The sequence below is a fragment of the Microtus oregoni genome, unplaced genomic scaffold, assembly GCF_018167655.1.
Source record: "Microtus oregoni isolate MIOR12 unplaced genomic scaffold, Mior012 000119F_ref0000445, whole genome shotgun sequence".
Taxonomy (NCBI): Eukaryota; Metazoa; Chordata; class Mammalia; order Rodentia; family Cricetidae; genus Microtus; species Microtus oregoni.
In genome coordinates this window covers 547,534-567,245 of record NW_024544748.1, presented here as the reverse complement: position 1 = coordinate 567,245, position 19,712 = coordinate 547,534, and the positions used below count along the sequence as shown (strand labels likewise).

The 19,712-nt window shown below is 34.0% G+C and overlaps 1 protein-coding gene across 1 annotated transcript in view; it reads left to right on the top strand.

The window, feature by feature from the left end:
- LOC121444281 (ATP-binding cassette sub-family B member 7, mitochondrial) overlaps positions 1 to 14,215 on the top strand; it is a 185,331-nt gene extending 171,116 nt beyond the window's left edge. The window contains exons 13-16 of the mRNA XM_041646106.1: positions 2,192 to 2,363; positions 3,685 to 3,788; positions 5,972 to 6,079; positions 12,438 to 14,215. Coding sequence (XP_041502040.1) covers positions 2,192 to 2,363; positions 3,685 to 3,788; positions 5,972 to 6,079; positions 12,438 to 12,653 — 600 coding nt within the window. The 3' untranslated portion in view covers positions 12,654 to 14,215. The remainder of the gene's footprint in view (positions 1 to 2,191; positions 2,364 to 3,684; positions 3,789 to 5,971; positions 6,080 to 12,437) is intronic.
- The last annotated feature ends 5,497 nt before the right edge of the window (positions 14,216 to 19,712 follow it).

The following is a 19,712-nucleotide window of genomic DNA, read 5'->3' as shown; positions in this document are numbered from 1 at the left end:
AAGTGACAAATCTTTACAAAGTACAAATCCACTATCCCACAGCAAAGATGTGTTGCATTTGTTGATGCTGTATTTGTTTAACTATGTAAAGATGTGTTACATTTGTTTATCCTGCATTTGTAACATGTAACGATGTTCTGTTTTGCCTGCCTAAGGCACTTGAGTGGTCTGATAAAAATCTGAATGGCCAATAGATAGGCAGTACAGTGTTAGGCAGGGTTGGCAGGCAGAGAGAATAATTAGGAGGCGGAATCTAGTCTTAAGAGGAGAGAACTAGGGAGAAAGAGAGAGAAGCACTCAAGACCAACCAGCCAGGCAGTGAAAGTAGGACATACAGAATGAAAGAAAGGTGAAAAGCCCTAAGGCAAAACACAGATGAAGAAAAGCAGGTTAAATTGAGATATAAGAGCTACTGGGACAAGCATAAGGTAAGGCAAAGCATTCATAACTAATATTAAGACTCGCCTTTTTATTTGGGAGCTGGCGGTCCAAGAAAGCCTGCTATAAAGGATATCAAACAAAATATTCTGGCTGTACAACATAGATTAATACTTGCAATTAGAGAAAAAAATGGAATAGACACCAAGGCATTAATGTGTTTTTGTAGACGATAAAGTTAATACATTATTTAGTTTCTTAAATTTGTGAACTTTGTGTGTGTGTGTGTGTGTGTGTGTGTGTGTGTGTGTGTGTGTGTGTGTGTGTGTCTATGTGTCTGGTGCATGCCATGTTATGTCATACCTACAGATAGTTCTGTGGTTATTTAAACTAAATTAACAATTGCATTATTTCACATAATTACTCATATTTAGTGTGTGACAAGAGTATTTAGCAAAAATCATGAAAATAGTTCATTTGTGTTTTGTTTTGGGAAATAGGGTCTTACTCTGTACTGCAGGCTAGTATCAAACTCATGGTGCTCCTACTTCTGACCCCAAGTGTTGGGATTACAAGGGTGAATCACTACACATGTTTAGTTAATTTTTATTTTATCCATTTTTTGGTTATATTTTTCTGTTTTTCGGTTAGTATTTATTAATTTTTTCTGAATATAAAGTACTATAAAAATAGTTCTGTGTGTAGGACTTTGAGCTTATTTGGTACATTTAGTATGAGAAATTTATGTTAGTCGTGGATATATAAATGATCAGAATATTACTTGAAATAATATCTGAAATTCTCAACCTGAAAATCCTGTAAAAGAAGACCTTTACTGGGTCTCCTGGTGAATATTAACAATTAGAGCTATTTTATTTCACCTTGCTCTCAACCATTCAGAGACTGAAAAAAGAATAGGAGATAAATGCTCATTTGAAATAAATTAGCTTTAGTATGCCATGTCAAAACAAGGCGAATTATCAAATGACAGCTTGCACTGAACTTCCTCTAGTAAGTACACACATGATGCACAAATTCTTTATTTGCTGAGTTTCAAGGCCAAAGTAAAAGCTTCTTATAAATACAGGGAAATATATCTAACCTCATCAGTAATTAAGGAAATTCTAATGTAAACAAAAAGTACATTTCACTCTAAAATCATAAGTGAAAATGAGTACCAGGGTTGCTAAAGCTATGGAGATCTAGAAACCTTACATGCCATTTAGTAGAATATGCTCATATATTACTAGCTGCTGTTTTTGTAGGACAGCTGAGCAATAACATTACAAAATAAATATAAACTTCACTTTTGACCTATCAGTTAACATCTAGGATTCCGGAATTCTTGCATAAATACTTAAGTGTGTAAAGCCATTTTTATAATGCTTTTATCCCAACATGTTAACCACATTAATAGACATTAATGGGGGAATAAGTAATTTTTATCTATAGTAGGAAATATATAGCGATTAAAAGAATGAAGTATATTTCTATTATCTAGAATGGAAAATCTCCAGTATATGTTAAATAGAAAAAGCAATTTACAATGTAGTATGTGTAATTTGGGTTCCCTTGTATTGGAAAAAAAAGCATATGGTTAAGCATATAAATGTCTCAAAATAAGTCTGGAATGAACATAACAAATTATACATGGTAATTAGCTCCAGAAAGAGACCTGAGACTGCAGGTCTAGTAAAATGGATTGTTGTGGTTTGCTATTTACAATTACTTTATGTCTTTATACTTTTTAAAATTTATATAAATTTGTGTAATGAACACATATACAACGGGTGTCTATACAAATCTGCTTCAGGATGCTGTCCTCTTCCATAACACTATCTACTACAACCTTTTATATGGAAACATCAGTGCTTCACCAGAGGAAGTATATGCAGTAGCAAAATTAGCTGGTCTTCATGATGCAATTCTTCGAATGCCACATGGATATGACACACAAGTCGGGGAACGAGGACTCAAACTATCAGGTGAGCAAAGATTTTAAAGCTTCTACTTTTATATTCTCCTCAAACCAATTTGTTGGGACTTTTTATATTATTGATGGAATCTCATATATATCAGTGTTAATGTATAATCCACAACCTTTAAGGAAAGCCAAGACTTACTCACTTGGAATATAGTAAAAGTAGAGTTAATTAGTTTAGTACTGAATAGTGTATCTCTCATCTTATTTCCTAGGTGAGGTTTAGATGTCTAAACATCCTTACTCTTGTCCTGTTCATTTTCTTATCTTTCTTAGTTAGCTCACTGGTGAAAGAAATTTTGAGGTTTTTATATGTTTCTCTGCAAATGTTTAATCATGAGATGGTATATTTAATCATAACTTGAAAATGGCTGGATTTTTGAATAATTTATTTATTTACAAAATTTATTAAGTATACACTGCATGGCTCCTATGCCAAATTATGTATGGCTAAATGGGCCTGCTGTCAAGCAATGTGTGGTCTATTAGAAATTTTTTATTTAAGAATATTTTAAGCAAAGATTTTCTAGTTAACTTTGTTTGTGGTTATTATTTGATCATAGCTTAGTAATATATGTTTATCATTTAAGTGTACCTTATAAAAGTTTATATAACTTGCCCTTGTAGTTAAGAGAAGGTAAAATGTATTTGGTATATACTCTTACTTTGAAAAATGCTATTAAATAACAGCTTATCTCAAAACATACTTAAATATTAGCAGATTGGGACCTTTTATGTTAAGTCATAAATTAGGTATTCATGGTTTCATGTCTTTAAGTTTTCTAGTTTCAGATATTGGGTTTGTCCTTTGATTTGTTGATTCATTGCTAATGATTTTTTTTTTTTTTTTTTGGTTTTTCGAGACAGGGTTTCTCTGTGGTTTTGGAGCCTGTCCTGGAACTAGCTCTTGTAGACCAGGCTGGTCTCGAACTCACAGAGATCCGCCTGCCTCTGCCTCCCGAGTGGCTAATGAATTTTTTATCTAAGGGTTTTGCATATTGAAATATCCATAATAGAAAGTAACATATATGATAAACATGCTTTTGGTAAGAACAATTGAAAAAAATCAAAGTTGTTACTTATCATTTTTATTCATTTCACTGACATGAATCAGAGATTCATTAAGATTGAATTTGTATTCCAGGAAATATCGTTTGTCACAGGATACCATATATAGACATAGACTGAACAATTCAGTTAAGTGGCAAGTGATAAAGAATTTAGGTAAATGTTACAGGTATAATTTGATGGTTATAATCAACAGGAATACTAGAAACAGAATATTCCTGTATTGTGTTTCCTTAAATGAAAATATTCTTTTTCAGGAGGAGAAAAACAGAGAGTAGCAATTGCAAGAGCCATTTTGAAGGACCCCCCAGTTATTCTCTATGATGAAGCTACTTCATCATTAGACTCAATAACTGAAGAGGTAAATGACAATGAAAATAACAAAATAAACTTTTTTCCTTGGAATCTTCAGTGCAATGTCTGCATTACTTAGAACAGTGGTTCTCAACTTTCCTAATGTGACCCTTAATACCCTCATGTTGTGGTGACCCCCAACCATAAAATTATTTCTGTTGCTACTTCATAATTTGGCTACTTTTATGAATTGTAATATATGTGTACCTGTTACACAAGAAGTCTGATATGTGACCCTGTGAAGGGATCATTTGACCTCCAAAGGGGCTGCAACTTACAGGTTGAGAACCACTGACTTAGTGTTTTGAATGTATTTCAGTGGGAGATATTATAAAGTAAAATAGCCAACCCCGTCTTTTTATATGGCAAGTGTTAGTAAATTCTACAAAAGCCAGGTTGCATTGAACCAGATAATACATTGTTACAAATGTGCTTCCTTTTGGAAGTGTATGATACGCTATGCTATTACTGTATCGCTCCTGTATCTTGCAAAGCTGTACATATTACCTGACATGCTAGTGAGGGAAGAAAGTTTTAGTAACTGTCTTATTGTTTAGCACTCCTTAATAGAAGTCATGTAAGTGACTCTGACACAGTCTAACCAGAATGCCTTTCACTTACTATTGAAGTGCAAGTCAGGCCATCCAACCCTTAGAATAGTACCATTTGTTTCAGTTCACAAAAGTGTTATGTAACAGCAAAACTTTTGTGACAGTGATGCCATGATACTACCCCAACTAGTACATTGTGTCTCATAACATCTTTACATTACATCCAAAAGTTTCAGCAACAATGGTAATTTCTTGTAGGTTAGTCTTGAACTAAAGCTAGGCAAATGTTGCAGTTTGCTACTTTTCACTGAGTATGTGGTAGGAACCTAATGTTAACTTAGAGGTCTTCTTTCAGCTTTACAGGCAATGTGATGTAATATTTACATGTGGAATTAAATTTGAGGGAACATTATTATTTTATTAGCAACATATTTAAAACAGTTCAAAGTAGATTCATTTGAGAATTACATTTTGAATGAATATTGAACAGGACTAGATCACATTCACAAGAGAATAGCAACCTATTTATGAGAACTTCATGCCTATTATATGTTGTACAAGTTATAAGCTAACAGGATAAAATTTATAACAGCAGCTTTTGAGTCACATAATATAATTATGTTAGAGAATATATCCCATTCAGCATTTACAAGGAATTCCTCAGAAGAAGAAGTTTTGATAAATTTCAGTGAGTCCTTTTAATAGGTAAAGGGAAGTCTGAATTTGAGCTTTTATAGGTAAGAAAGGAGAGAGACTCTCTACAAACATAAGGTTGATCATTAGTCTGTCCTAGTAAAAACATAAGGTCTCCTTTTCAGAAAACTGTATGTTCCCTGTAATTTATGCTTTTAAAATATGAAATGTTTAGAAATACCTGTGGGAAGCCAGTGAGCATATCCCTATTACCCACACTGTTTCTCTAGCCAACAACTTCTATAGATAATTGAATTACACATGTAACTGTCTTACACTTTATAGGCAGTAAACAAAATCTGTTTTCTAGAATGTATTAAGAACTCAAAATGTGAAAAGGCACACCTTTAATTCTATCAGTGTAAGGCCATTTGGATCTACATAGTAAGTCTTGTAGCAACCAAAGCTACATACTGAGACCCTATCTCAAAACAACAAACAAGAACTCAAAATGCTTTTGGAAAAAAAAAAAGACTGCCTCAAGTAAAAAGTTCTTGGATGTGTTTTGCCTTTGAACTAAGGAAAAACAAATGTTCCTGCAGGCTTTCAGACTCCTTTCTTTGAGTTTTTTTTTTTTTTTTTTTTTTTTGGTATTTTCTCTGCATCCTGTTACTTGAATATTTCCTCATTTTAGTTTTCTTCTTATTGATAAGATTATAGATGACCATGTTCCTCATACCACCAGAGTTTGTCTTTTTAAAATCATATTGTCCCAGATGTTTTAGGGACATGTTGCCTAAGTGATATTTTTTATTTTAGTATTCTAATGATTACTTTCCAATTTTCTTTGTTTTTTTGTCCTTTTGTTTCTTTTAGTATTAGAGGTGAAATATTTAGTGTTGATATGAATTCCTAAGTTCCTTTAGTAAAGATAGCATTGTTTTACTTTCCATTAACCTAATGAAAGCTCTGGTTTGGTTTTCTCCTACTCTTGTCAAACTTGTAGGCTATTCTTAGTGCCATGAGGGATGTGGTGAAGCACAGAACTTCGATTTTCATTGCACACAGATTGTCAACAGTGGTTGATGCAGATGAAATCATTGTCCTGAGCCAGGTAAGAAATGAACTTTAAAAGACAGTATTCATTAGAGAATTCATTATCAGCCTTAATTAGAGAAGTTTTTCTCTGCAATGATAGGCAGTGAATGAAAGGACTTATGGCTGCTGAAGATGCAGAAAATAACTGACAGTTGAGTGTTCAGCCCTAAACAGCACATTTATGCCACTACCTCTAATGCTTAGGGAACATGGAGGAATGGGTCAGGGGTGTTGGATTGGGGGATAAAGAACCAGAAGAAAAGGAGAAAGACTGTGAGGCGCTATTTTCTGGCCGTGACACAGCAATTGTAATCATCATCTTTCAGCAACTGCAGCTTCCTGCACCGGGTGTGCACAAGATTGAGCCAGTCAGCAGTCAAGTCATGAATACAGGAGGGTGTCACAGGGCATATCCTTCCCCAAGAAACTATTAACTGCTTATGGATTCTAGGGGAGGGTTGTGATTGTCTTCACTTGTGTACCCAAGGTGAAGCCACCAGACTCTAGTGGATACTTCTAAGCCAATGGTCATATAGGTTGTCCTGGTAAAAATCAGTGGATTACAAAACAAAAAGACATGAATGTAGGAAACACATTTATAGGGAAGAGGAGATTTAACAGGGGTAAAATGAAGACAAGAAAGGGCAGTGGTGAAAGTAATCAGTAAATTTTATATATCTATATGAACTTATCAAAGAATAAATTTAATAGAAACTATAAAAGGAAAAATGGTAGTATTTGAAGAATCTTAGAAATAGTTATAGGTACCCAAAGTTTAATTACTGTATCCAATGAAATATTGCAGAATTTGTGTTCTTTTGATGAAATTAAATCCTAATAGTATTCTGGTTTTTGTCACTTTTGTAGGAAATAATGCATTAAATTTCCAAGAAGGATAAACTATATTAACTCACTCTTTATTAAAGTACTAAAAGCAAATGTTTGATCAGGAAAGTATTAAATCTTCAAGATAGAAGCATATTTTCAATGATTGTCTATATAAAATAATTTTGCTTCGTTCAGTTTTGCCCTGAATAGATCTTTGCACAGTGTCTTTGTATTTTCATTATATATATATATATATATATATATATATATATGTATATCATTAATATCTTAAAATTTACAGTAAAATAAAAATGATCATTTTTTAAAGTGACTATTTAGTTTTGTTTTCATTGTAGGTAAAGTAAAAATATACTATTTTATCACTTTTGAGGGAATTACTATACAAGCTTACTATCTAAATGTTCTTAGCAATCGTTGTGATTGGCAGATCTGAACATTTTTAATAATTGTCCTTTACTCCTGTCTTTAAGGATCTTTTTCCCTCACCTCTTAGCATTTGATTATTTCTAACACTGTTCAGTTTTTCATATCACATACAGAGCTTTTGCTGTCATTATCGTTCTTTTCTAATCAATACTTCTATTTTTTATTGTTTTGGAAGCCAGTGTACTGAGAGTTAAGAGATGGGAAGCAGTTGTGTGCTTTCTAAAGTTTGAGTTATCAAGAGGGACTTTTTTGTGATACTACAGATTGAACTCAGAGCCTTATACATGCTATCAAGTGTTCTACTGTTGAACTGTATTCCCAGCCCACAAAGGTTTTTTTTTTTCATTCCACTAACATTTAGACAGTATTCATTATTGTGGTATTTATACCCTTTATTCTATAAGGGATTTATATGTTTGTGACTTTAAATGTGTTAGTTTGTTCCTAAATGTTGACATTCTTTAGAAAATAAGTTGTTTTTCCCAATATGGTTAAACCAAAATATCTTAAATGGTAACTTAAACCTTACTATATCTTTGATATTTAAGAATCTAAAATAAAATCTGAAATTTTGTACCTTTTAAACTAAGCTTAACAAATTATATGCAGTCATGCTCTCAGAGCTTTTATTCAATAATAGAAAATATTGAGATTTCTTAGTAAATAATGTATTTACATATGTCTGTGCAGAAATGTCACAACATTGCCCCATGGGTTTTGAATTACAATTAACGTATTAATGGCCATAGCATATGTAGCTACATAAACTTTCTTGGTATTTTTGTTAGCCCTCTAATTGGTTAATTTTATGACCTCATTTTCAACTGGGGGTTTGTCTGCCACCTCAGTCAGGCATTGTCAAAATTTGTTTATATTTCTGTTAAGATGTCATGCCTATGAGACATCTGATTGATCATGGAAGATTAGACACAGCAATTGATGTTTGAGGCTGCAATAAGATGGCCAGGTATCCAAATGTTCATCCTATCACAAAGTGTGCCAATTGAGAAGGCCATTCCCATGCACACAGCCTCCAGTTAGCTTTTTAATGTTCTATTCTTTGGTGTTAGGAGAGAATAAAGTGTTAGAAGAGAATAAATGAAGATATCTAAAGCAAACAGAATGAAAAAGGGTTCAATAAAATACAGAGACAATACAAAGAACTGTAATAAATATTTTAAAATTTAATATTCCTAGAAGTCATGATAAATTAAACATTTCTAAAATAATGATAGGTACTATTCAGAAAAGGAAAGGAAGCATATGGCATGGTTTCTGGGATATATGATTGAATGAAAAAAAGTGGCGTACAAACAACATGTATGCCGTCTTTTGCAAGAAGGATGGGGGTGGAGAATATATGTATATGTGCTTAAATTCTGAAGAGAAATTCAAGAAGGATAAAATAGAAACTAAAACAGTTGGCTATCTGCAGAATGGAGATGAAAATGGTTTGCAAGACATGAGCAAATAAGATCTTCCTGAATATGTATGTTTATATTAATTTTGCTTTTGATCTATTTTATGTGTTGAAAAAAGTTTATACATGCATATACATATAAATATATATGTATATGTGTGTATGTTTGTTTGTATGTATGTATGTATGCACAGTCCCAAACGTATTGACATGTTATGAAAGCAGAAGGAACATTACTATTTTTTTTAACATTACTATTTTTAATGGGCTGAAAAGGACTAGTTGGAGGGAAAAGTGTGGAAGAGATTAATATATATGTATTAACACTTCACAGTGAAGCACTTTATCTTGTATACTAACTAAAACAAAAATTAATCAAGGATACAAAAACAAAAATTGAATACTAACAGGAAGCAAAACTGTCATTGACAACCACACAAAAAAGAATAGAATCTATCCATGTAATTTTTAATGTAATATTCTAATTATATACGCTTATTAAATGTCCTAATTTTCTTCTCTGTTGCTGTGATAAAAACACTGACCAAAACCAACTTGGGGGAAGGACGAATCTACTTGGCTTACAAGTTACAGTCTTTCTTTGAGGAAAGCCAAGACAGGAGCTGATGCAGAGGCCATGAGGGATGCTGCTTGCTGGCTTGTTCCCCTTCCCTTGCTCAGCCTGCTTTCTTACACACCCGAAGATTACCTGCTCAGCGATGGCATCACCCACAGTACTGGGACTTTCCACATTAATCAATCAAGTACATACCCTCCAGACTTGCCTACAAGCCAATCTTATGGAAGCACTCTCTCAATTGAGGTTCCTTCTTCCCAGATGTGCCAAGTTTGTATCAAGTTGACAAAAAAAACTAATTAGGATATTAAATATAAATGTATAATTATATTTATTACATCATATCACCAAGTTATAGTTCTTTTAATCTACCTACTTAACAACTTCCCCATGTATTATATAATACACAAGTGTATTATAAGGATAAATAGTCCAAAGGGAAGAGTTGGTAATTCTATGGAAGTACCCATTTTGAAATTATTCTGTATGTAAGTAAGACTGAGAAGCATATACTGAGTAAATACACTGCTCTTAGAACAGAGATGTTACTTGGGAGAAGAAAGTTGCAAGTAAAAAAATCATCAGAGGATAGGAAGACTCTCACAAGGTTTATGTTTTAACAGAATTACCCATATAAATTCCTTATGCAGAAAGTATTCTAATTCTGTCTACTGCAAAAGCCTGGGAGCAATGAAATTCTGAAAGTAATGAGCATTCCCAGCACACAGATTTTGGACACTAAATTACTATTTCTCACTAAAAGGACCCAAACCTTCTTCGATAAAAGCTGATCTGGGGTAGGGGAACTAATGAACACATGTCACAAGGACACAGGAACCACTTTGACCTCCCACTGGCCAAATGTGGGATAATTAGAGCAGTCAAATGAATAATGGTGCTAATGAGTTGTAACATCCTGAATAAAAAACTAATTTTTGCATCCATGATAATACTTTTAAAACAAGAAGTGCCAAGAGGAAAAGAAAAGCCCTTCTTTAAGAATACCACCAGCCAGCCTATAGAAGGAATGATAAATTTAGAAAATCAGATTTTGCCACCACCATTGTAATAATTGTGTTTAGAAAACAATCACCGCTGGCTGATAAGACTATTGAGGAACAGATTTTTCAATCGGTTTGAAAGTAAAACCCATAGGTTACTTATTATGAGCATAAAACTTGATGGTTAAATACAGAAATTTTCTAGATACCTTTAACACAAGATCAAATTTCATATCAGTAATGGAGCAAACCAACCTCCTTACCTTCTGATATGATGCTGCATTGAAGACATATTACTCTTTTTAATATTTTATTTTTATTTTTAATTATGTGTATATGTGTAGGTCTGTGGGATAGAGAGGTTGTGCTCATGAGTTTAGTGCCAGGAGAGTCCATTAGAAGGTCTTGAATCCCCTGAAGCAGCAGTTACAGGCCATTATGAGCTGGGTACTGGAAACCCAGCTCAAGTTCTCTCAGAGATGAAGAAGGACTCCTAATAGCTGAGCCATCTCTGACCCCACATGACTTAATAATCAGGAAAAACTAGATTAATCCAAACTGAAGGGCAGTCTTTATATTAAAAAAAACTCTAAGCAAGTTAGACTTGGACATTTAAAAAATGTCAGTGTCATAAAGAGAGAGTAGGACACTGCTAGAAATGCAGTGTGTAGATGCAGGCAGTATTCTCGTTACTGCTCAGACCGCAGCTCCTTTGCATTGTACTCAATAAACTATTCTTGAAAAGGGAAAACTATTTAAAATCAGTATTTTGCTTTTCTTCAGCTCCTAGGTGGAAAAAAAAAGGTATTGTTGTAATATTTACTAAAGGTTGAAAATGAAGCATATGTTAAGATAAGAGTATCATGGCGTTGCTAAATTTCTTGGGTGTGATATAATTATGTCAGGCATGTAAAATTGTCTCTTACTTTTAAAGATATGTACTAGTGAGATATTTAGAAGTATAATATCAGTATGTACAGCTCATTCTCAGATTGTTTGACAAGATAGAATATGATTTTATGTACAGGTAAAGATATGTCCTTATTGCATATAGTATATGAGAGAGAATACGTAGAAAGTGAGACAAAGCAAGTATGGGATGAAACTAAGCAAATGAGGCAGTTACTAAGTCTAGGAAGAAAAAACTGTAAGAAAAATATGTATATAATCCCAGTGTCTACATGATTCATCATGAAACATGTAATCATAAAGTAAACAACATAAAATACGTGCATAGACATAACAAAATAAACAGAGCAAGAATTTGTGATACAGGAGGTGTTATTAGAAGAGTGAAAAATTCAGCAGAGGAATTATGGGATGATTGGAGTATTGACTCTTCAACTTCCTTAATAAGTTCATAAATAATGCCATAAATCAAGAAGCAATATAGCCATAGATGTGTACAAATCCAGTACTTGAGCGTTGGCACAGACTGACTTCACTAATATTACAGAAAGTGTCTATTTGGAACAATTCTGTCTATAAGAATGCCCATGAAAGTGACAAATTCTTTTTGTCTCTCATCATGTTTAACAGTAGCCATCAGATAGGAAATAATTCTGGATCAGAGCCTGGAGTCCATGCCAAATCAATGAATGTTGTTTTAATAGGCACTGTTAACAAAAAGAGCTACTGGAAGAAGTAAACTTAATTTTCATGAAATCTTCTTTATTTCATGAAATTTTATTTCAGAATTCACATGGATTTAACAATATTGTTTTTAAATCCTTTAAATCCCTGTATAAATAACAGAGCTTTTGATTTGAACATTTGCTGATTACAGAAAAATCACCTTTTTAGAATTTTAATCTTCTCTTTATGCCTTTCAGAATGAAAAATAAAACAGTAAATCTTTATTTCTTTATGTACTATGATGTCTGTAGGATTGGGAATCTCATAGTTTTTGTTAACTGAGTCTGGGTAGTACAGCAGTGGAGAAGCATTCCCACCTCAGTTCTTTCCAGTGGAGCTATGAATGAGGAATTAGAAGAGGTGTTTTAATGAATACAGGTCCTTCAAATATCTTTCATTATAAGTTACTATATAGTTTTAGGTATTATGCTGGTTAACTGACATGTACCTTGTGTTTATTTTTTAGGGGAAGGTAGCTGAACGTGGTACCCACTATGGTCTGCTTGCTAACTCTAGCAGTATCTACTCAGAGATGTGGCATACACAGAGCAGTCGTGTACAGAATAATGATAACCTCGGATGGGGAGCAAAGAAAGAAAGGCTCTCCAAAGAAGAGGAAAGGAAGAAGCTCCAAGAAGAAATTGTTAACAGTGTGAAAGGCTGTGGCAATTGTTCCTGCTAAGGAACACAAGACTATTTTTGTCTTTCTTTTTGTTGTCTTGTTTGGTTTTAGAGTACACATTTGCACTGAAGCAAAACTTGTTCATAAATTTTCAAATTTTACATTCTCATTCCTTTAATCTTATTAAATAACATATATTTGAAGGAGGGTTTGATTTTTATGTCTTTCACCATCTTTTGAATGTGACATCTATAATTATCCCCCCAGTTATTTTTCTTGTTCCTGCCCCAGTTGTGTTCAGTGCATAATTCTTGTTACCATTTGATTTGACCCTATAGTCATTTTTGAAGTCTGATATTCATTTGCTATTGATAAACAGATGAAGTAGAGTGATTTCCAAATTTATGCAGTATTTAAACCTCCTTTGTGCTGACAAGTTTTAGAGACAGTGGCTTTTTTCTCTTAAAATTAAACAGGAATAAAAAAGAGAAGAGTGTAGGTTTTCTCTTCCTTCCTCCCTCCAATTATAGTTCTTTGTCAGTCTGAAAATTAGTTTGCAAATACACTTAATGTTGGAACTTACCAAAATGAACTGTACTTATACTTTGGGCATTTTCCTTTTTGACACCTATAGTAAGAGTTATTATTATGTCCTTTTTTGAAGAAAAACTCACATTGGTATAGAATATTATCTTTAATCGCCACTGTAACTCTTCTCTAGTGATTGGAATTTTATTTTGACCCCCCCACCCAAGTTTTTGTTTTGGACCAAAATTTATTAATTTTTATTTCAAGTCTCAGAAACCTTGATGTCATTTGAAAGTTATTATACTGGCAATGATCCCCAAAGTTTAAGGAGTTAATGGTCTTTCCTATTTCTATCTTAAATGCACTGCTTTTGCTATCTGAAGTTATACAGTGAAATAAGTAAATAGGATGTTGTACATCCACACATGTGAATGTCTGTGTACATGCTAATATATGTATATAAGTCAGTGTCCCCTTAAAATTATTAAAAAACATTTGATAAATAGGAAAGAATTCCATCTATAGGTATATTCTTTAGGTGACCAGATCTCTTAATCTGTATTGACACTTCACAATTGCAGTTTATTGTAACATTTTTTCTTACTTATTCATAATTTAATGAATTTTTGTTAAGTCTAATGTAAAAGAGAGACTAAGTGATATAGAAAAACATTTTACCTGTTGGAAATAATTATTAAAATGATATCACTTAAAAAGATGTTCTTTTAATTCAGACATAGTAAAGTACACCTGGAGTCTCAGCATCAGGAGGTTGAGTCCAGGAATTTGAGGCTAACCTGGGCAATATAGTGAGACCCTTTCTCTTAAAACTGAAAAAGGAAACAAAAAGTTCTTCTCTTGTTTCAGTATGAATTTAATTTGTTTGATAATACCCATTCATTTTGAAACATGTGTATCTCATGAATGGCCACATAATCATTTATAATGTGGCTTTATTTCTCAGGAAAGGTCCTAAACTGCTTGTTACATTATGGTTTTAATGTGTTTTAAATGATAATTTAGTGTGGGAGAGATTAATATTTTTTGATTTGTGTTATTGTAATTGGTGAATAAATACCTTCTGTTATATAATACTTTGCTGATCTGAAGCCATTATTTCAGTTAATCTTTGATGCCAAAGTAATTTTTGCAGGATCTTGCTTTTAAAATTGAAAATAACACTGCTATGTTTTGTGGTTTGTTTTGTTGATATTTCTTGCTCTCAAGATGTAGTTATCAGTGCTATTCTCGAGGGGGGAAGAGTACATCCTTTGAATAAATCAGTTACATTACTGCAGATGTGATTAAATTTAGATAAAAATTTTGCATCACTATTAATTCCTTCATTTGCAGCAATGCTGATGGAGATGATGGAACTCACAGAGACAAGCAGAGTGTAATAATCATTAGTAAGAATTCTTCTTGAAGTGTACATAGCAGTGTTCAAAGAAAGTTATTTTGTGATATAGGGAACATTTACTCCAAGAAAGTAGGAATATTTTCAGGGTAGGGATAATATTCCCACTAAGATTTTGAAACTATTTTCTTTTCATATGTTTGCAGGTGGTTCTTAGGCATTTGTAGTCATTAACCTATCTTTCGGCTAACAAAGCTAAAATTATCTAAAAAAGACAGAGTAGAGACAATAACTAAGTCTTAAAGACATCTTTTTAAAAATTACGTCATCCTCAGGTGGTTCTATAGAGGGAAATAATAGACAGATGAAGATGAAAGACAAGCTTCCTGGGATGATTCAGTCATGGGAAATGCCAAGAAAAGGGCAGTTAATTATAATGCACTAATTTTTACATCACAATATTACATAATTACGCAAAAAGGATAATGTGTATAAATTAAAAATGAAAGCAGCATTGCAGCATTGTTTTTTTAATATATTGGGAAGAGTAAGTTATACTTTTAAAATTTGAGCTTTGAAAACAGAGCAAGATAATGGGGGTTCATTTCTTAACATCTCTTTTTTTTAAGGATTAAAAAAATTATTCTCTTCTTAAAGAAATCCCACTTTACAAAAATTAGCTTGAAGCCAAGGTAATTTAGGATCATAAAACTGGGCCAGATGCTTTACTGATCGTCCTTAACATAGAACTGTCTTGTTGTGCAGATGGGCTCATTTGGAAATTTTTAACAGCTCAAGCCAGGGTCACTTCTGAGAATCAGGAAGACCTTCACATCTGAACATGAACAGTCTCAAGATATGCATACCTCTGCAGGGATTTGCACCTCTTATATACCTTACAATGAATATTCTGACTTTCTCTTCCATGTTGACAGATCTCAGTTTTTGAAGATGGCTATTTTTTTAAAACTTGTTTTACTCTGAAGGCCAGGTATTTAAAAGCTGTATAATTCCTTGTTTCTAGATCGCTTTTCCATACTGCCATCTTGTTCCTATCCTTCCTACTTGCTGAATATATCACCAAGTCGCTGCCTTTTCTGTATATATTTCTAATTCCCTCATCTTGTAACTTGATTACAAGATATTCTGTTTTGAATTAGCAGTTAAAAGTGTTTAAATATGTTTGTAATTACAGTTTGTTTTTAATTATAGAAAAATTCCTTCTTTTCCCTTCTAAGTGTATTGATCTGGGATGTAAACTGTATGCTAAATTACACCATTGAGTGAGACATTCTGGATAAAGCTGATTGAGACAAAACATCTCAGCCAAGGATTTATCTTACCACAATTCTCTTGTTTGTAGCAACCTGTGCAGATAATCATCACTGAATAAATATGCTATCTTTGTGCCTAGAAATGAGTGTCTGATGGAAATAAGTTTTCTGCAGTGCTCAGGGAAACTGACATTTTGTTCCTTACACACTTGGAATAAATACAGGTAATTACTAAGCACTTTGGGAATATGGCCTTGCAGCTTTAGACAGCAGGTAAAAACTTGGCTTTTTTTTTCAGTAAGAAAGTAAATGTTTGCAGAGTTATGATATAGGTAAAATGGTAGCAAATTATGGTGGTTTTATTTAGCATTAAGCTGTCATATTTTTGATAGCCAACCAGTGAAAAGGCCCTAGTTTCTTACTTATCCCCAGTTTCTCAATTGTATGATTAGGAGGGAAACCTTGGGGTTGGGAAATGTCTTGCCTGCATTTTTTATTAGCTAGGTAAAATTGGAAATGAAGTATGTGTTCTAATTAAAAACAGATTGGAAGTTTTTAAAAAATATATACAGATTGTTTCCATATTTCATGTTCTCATATAGATACAGTAAAATGTTCACTGGTGTCTTTCTCTTCCTTTTTCATAAAACCATGGGGTTTTAAAGTTGGAAGGGGTTTAAAGGTCATTTAGTATATTTTTTCTTATTCTATAACTGAGAAAGCTGAACTTCAAGAGAAAGCACTCCAGTAGAGGCTATGCAGGAGTGAAAACCCCAGTTCTTGTGTTGTACCATATTTCCACACATTTGGAAATAAATTTAAGGCTCATGGTTGAGAATGGAGAATTAATGACTTCCACAGGCCTCCCCAACAAAGCAACAATTTAACTGCTTTTTGGAAAGTTGTTATAAGGACTGGAGAGATTGCTCAGTGGTTAAGAAACCTGCTCATGCAGAGAATCCAAGTTCAGTTCCCAGCACCTACATCAGGCAGTTAACTCCAGTTCTAGAAATTCAACACCCTCTTCTGGCCTCTGAAGGCATTTATACTCATGTGCACATACCCACCAGACACACATGCATGCACATATTTTAAAAATATAAATAAATCTTTTTGAAAGTTAATTGAAAGAAAAAATAGTCTGTTGAATGCTCCTAAAAATGTCCTATGGGCTTATAGGAAATGGAGAAACATTTAAGACAGTCTAATCTTAAGAACAGCAAGAGACTGTGGCCTTTAAGAAATGCTATGTTCCATATGCTCTGTGCTGGAAGCTCTACCCTGGGCATTCTGCTCTGAGCAGGTGTGGTAAAGACATGTAGTGGGGATACATGGGACTTCCTCATCCCCAGTTCCCAACTTGAGGCTGCAGTTTTATTCTGTCATCAAGAGCTGCCTGCAGTTTTTTTTTTATCTACATCCTGTTTTTCTCCTTTATGTGTGCCATAGCCCATTTTCTGCTGCTATAGCAAAATTTAAGCAGGTAAGCTATAAAGATTGGAATTTTATTAGCCTATGGCACTAATCATGCGGTGCCAACATCTGATTGGCATTTGGTGAGTGCCCTTTTGCTGTGTCGTCGCATGGTAGAAGGTACTATAAGGAGAAACAGGAAGCGTACTAGCTAATGTCTCTTACAAAGTCAGTCAGTGGTGCCATCATGCACACCCCACCATCATCATCTCATTTTACCTCCCAAAGATCCCGCCACCAATATCATTAACATGAACTTTTTTCAGCACATGAAAATTTGGGTGTACATTTAAACCATGGTTGTGTGGAAACTCCATTCCACTTGTGAGAACAATGACATGCTAAATTTTTCTTCTCCACCTTATTCATAGGGTGGAAATTTCACTCAGCATTGACCTTGCTCCAGTGCAATTCAGTACGGTGGAATTTCTGGTCAAGGGGAAATCACACGTGATTAGGGCAAAGAACTCCATAGCTCCACCTGTGGGAACTGACTTCATTTGAAAGATGGCGAACTCCTTTAGTAAAGACATTATCAAAAGCAGTGTGGAGATCTTTGAGAAGTTCAATTAGGACAGGACCTTCCTAATGCTGCAACCCTTTAATACAGTTTCTCAGGTGACCCCCCCCAACATAAAATTATTTTCATTGTTACTTCATGACTGTAATTTTGCTATTGTTAGGAATTGTAGTGTAAATATCTGATATGTGGGATATCTGATGTGCAACCCCTGAGAAAGGGTCATTTGACCCCCAAAGGAGTTGTGAACTACAAGTTAATACTACTGAATTAAGAGGAACTTGCAGAAGCAAAACAGAATAGCCAGAAAGTCAAACAGAAATGAAAGAGGAAAAAAGATCTCCTGGGAGCAGTCAGTTTAGGGGTTGGAAATGTTGGACACAAGCATTGGGGAAACTACAGACCCTCCAGAAGAAAATTAGTTTCTATAATTGCTGTAAATGTAGGTCTAAAATGCCCAATTTACAAGAAGAATGTTGTAAAATACAAAAGCAAACAAGAGAATGTGACCCGAACATGGAGGCTATAATAGTAATTGCTGCCGTAGTAGGAGGGTGAGAGAACAGTAGTCATCACATACAAAGAAATCCCAGATTTATAACAAGTAAAATTTGGCCAGGCATGTGAACTCCAGAAGACAGAGTATTGACATTCAAATTGCTGAAAAAAGTCTCAACCAAGAATATTGTAGCCAGATGTGTCCCCTGTACAGTAAAGACATGACTTCTATGGAACTAAGAAACTACCTTCTAATTAGACTTAAGACCTACTCCACAAGAAGAAATTCATGCCAGATATTGTAAACTTGTATAAAAACCCAGGGCTAGTTGAGATCATAGGCCCTAGGGGAACTTATTGCTTTGCTAAGTGGACAGTCTGTCAAACTGCCTTCTTAGATATTTGTGTTGTTTTCAGCCTTAGTTAGAGAAGCTTCTTTTTACAATGGTCAGTGATTGAAAAGAAAACTGGTAACTCGTCAAAATACTAAGTGAGTGCTCATCTTTAATGGGACGTCTTAAAAAATACCCATCAAACCCTACTACACAAGCATACATGCATGCAAGGCTCAGAGAACATTGTGAAAAGGGGCTTCTAATGTATCTCAGGGAATAGAACAGAGATATAGCTGTGGGAACCAAGGTTGTTGACTACATGACTAAATTTCCCACTGGAGGTCCCACACACACAGTGGAAGTGGAGGTCCTACAGAGTGGGAGGAGGGGTGACCCAATATCACAGTACATGGTGGGGATAATGTGCCCCATAATCCATATTCTGCCAAATACTAAGGAAGAGTGCTTATGGCTTCACAAGAGATCTACTGTAAGAATCAACCAATATACAAAAGGTGATAGGCCCAGCGCCTTGTTAACTGGGTTTATCTCCATCAGAATGCATTCATTCTGGTGGGTCAGCCTTCTGCTCTCTCAGCTGAAATCTCACTGCATTATTTTTAGGGATCACAGTAGCCTATATTTTTAAATTTGGAATGAATAAACTTCCATCTTAAGAAACTATATATTACAAAATAAGTAATCATAAGTGAATTAACAAATATTAGAAGTTAATGAAACAGAACAGAAACCTACTTAACAAAGCCATGAGTTTTTCTAAATTTCATGATGTATGTTTAGGTTCTGCCATTTACTGTAAACATGAGTGAACTTACAGAACAACAGTGCGCTTAAATGAACCAGAGACAAATAAAAATATTGCAAGGTCTCATGTGTGGAATTTAAGTGAATGGCAAATAATGAAATTAATTGCCAGAGTCAGGAGTGCTGGGAAGAAATGAGAAAGTGTAGATCAGAAGATACTAATGCAAGAAGAAATATCCAATATGAATAGATCTTTAACAAATGGAGTCATGGAAACTACCCACTAAGAAAAACAAGGCCTAGGCAGTTTCATCAGCTGAGTTCCACCAAACATTTAAAGAAGCATTGACTAATACTTTAGAAACTTGC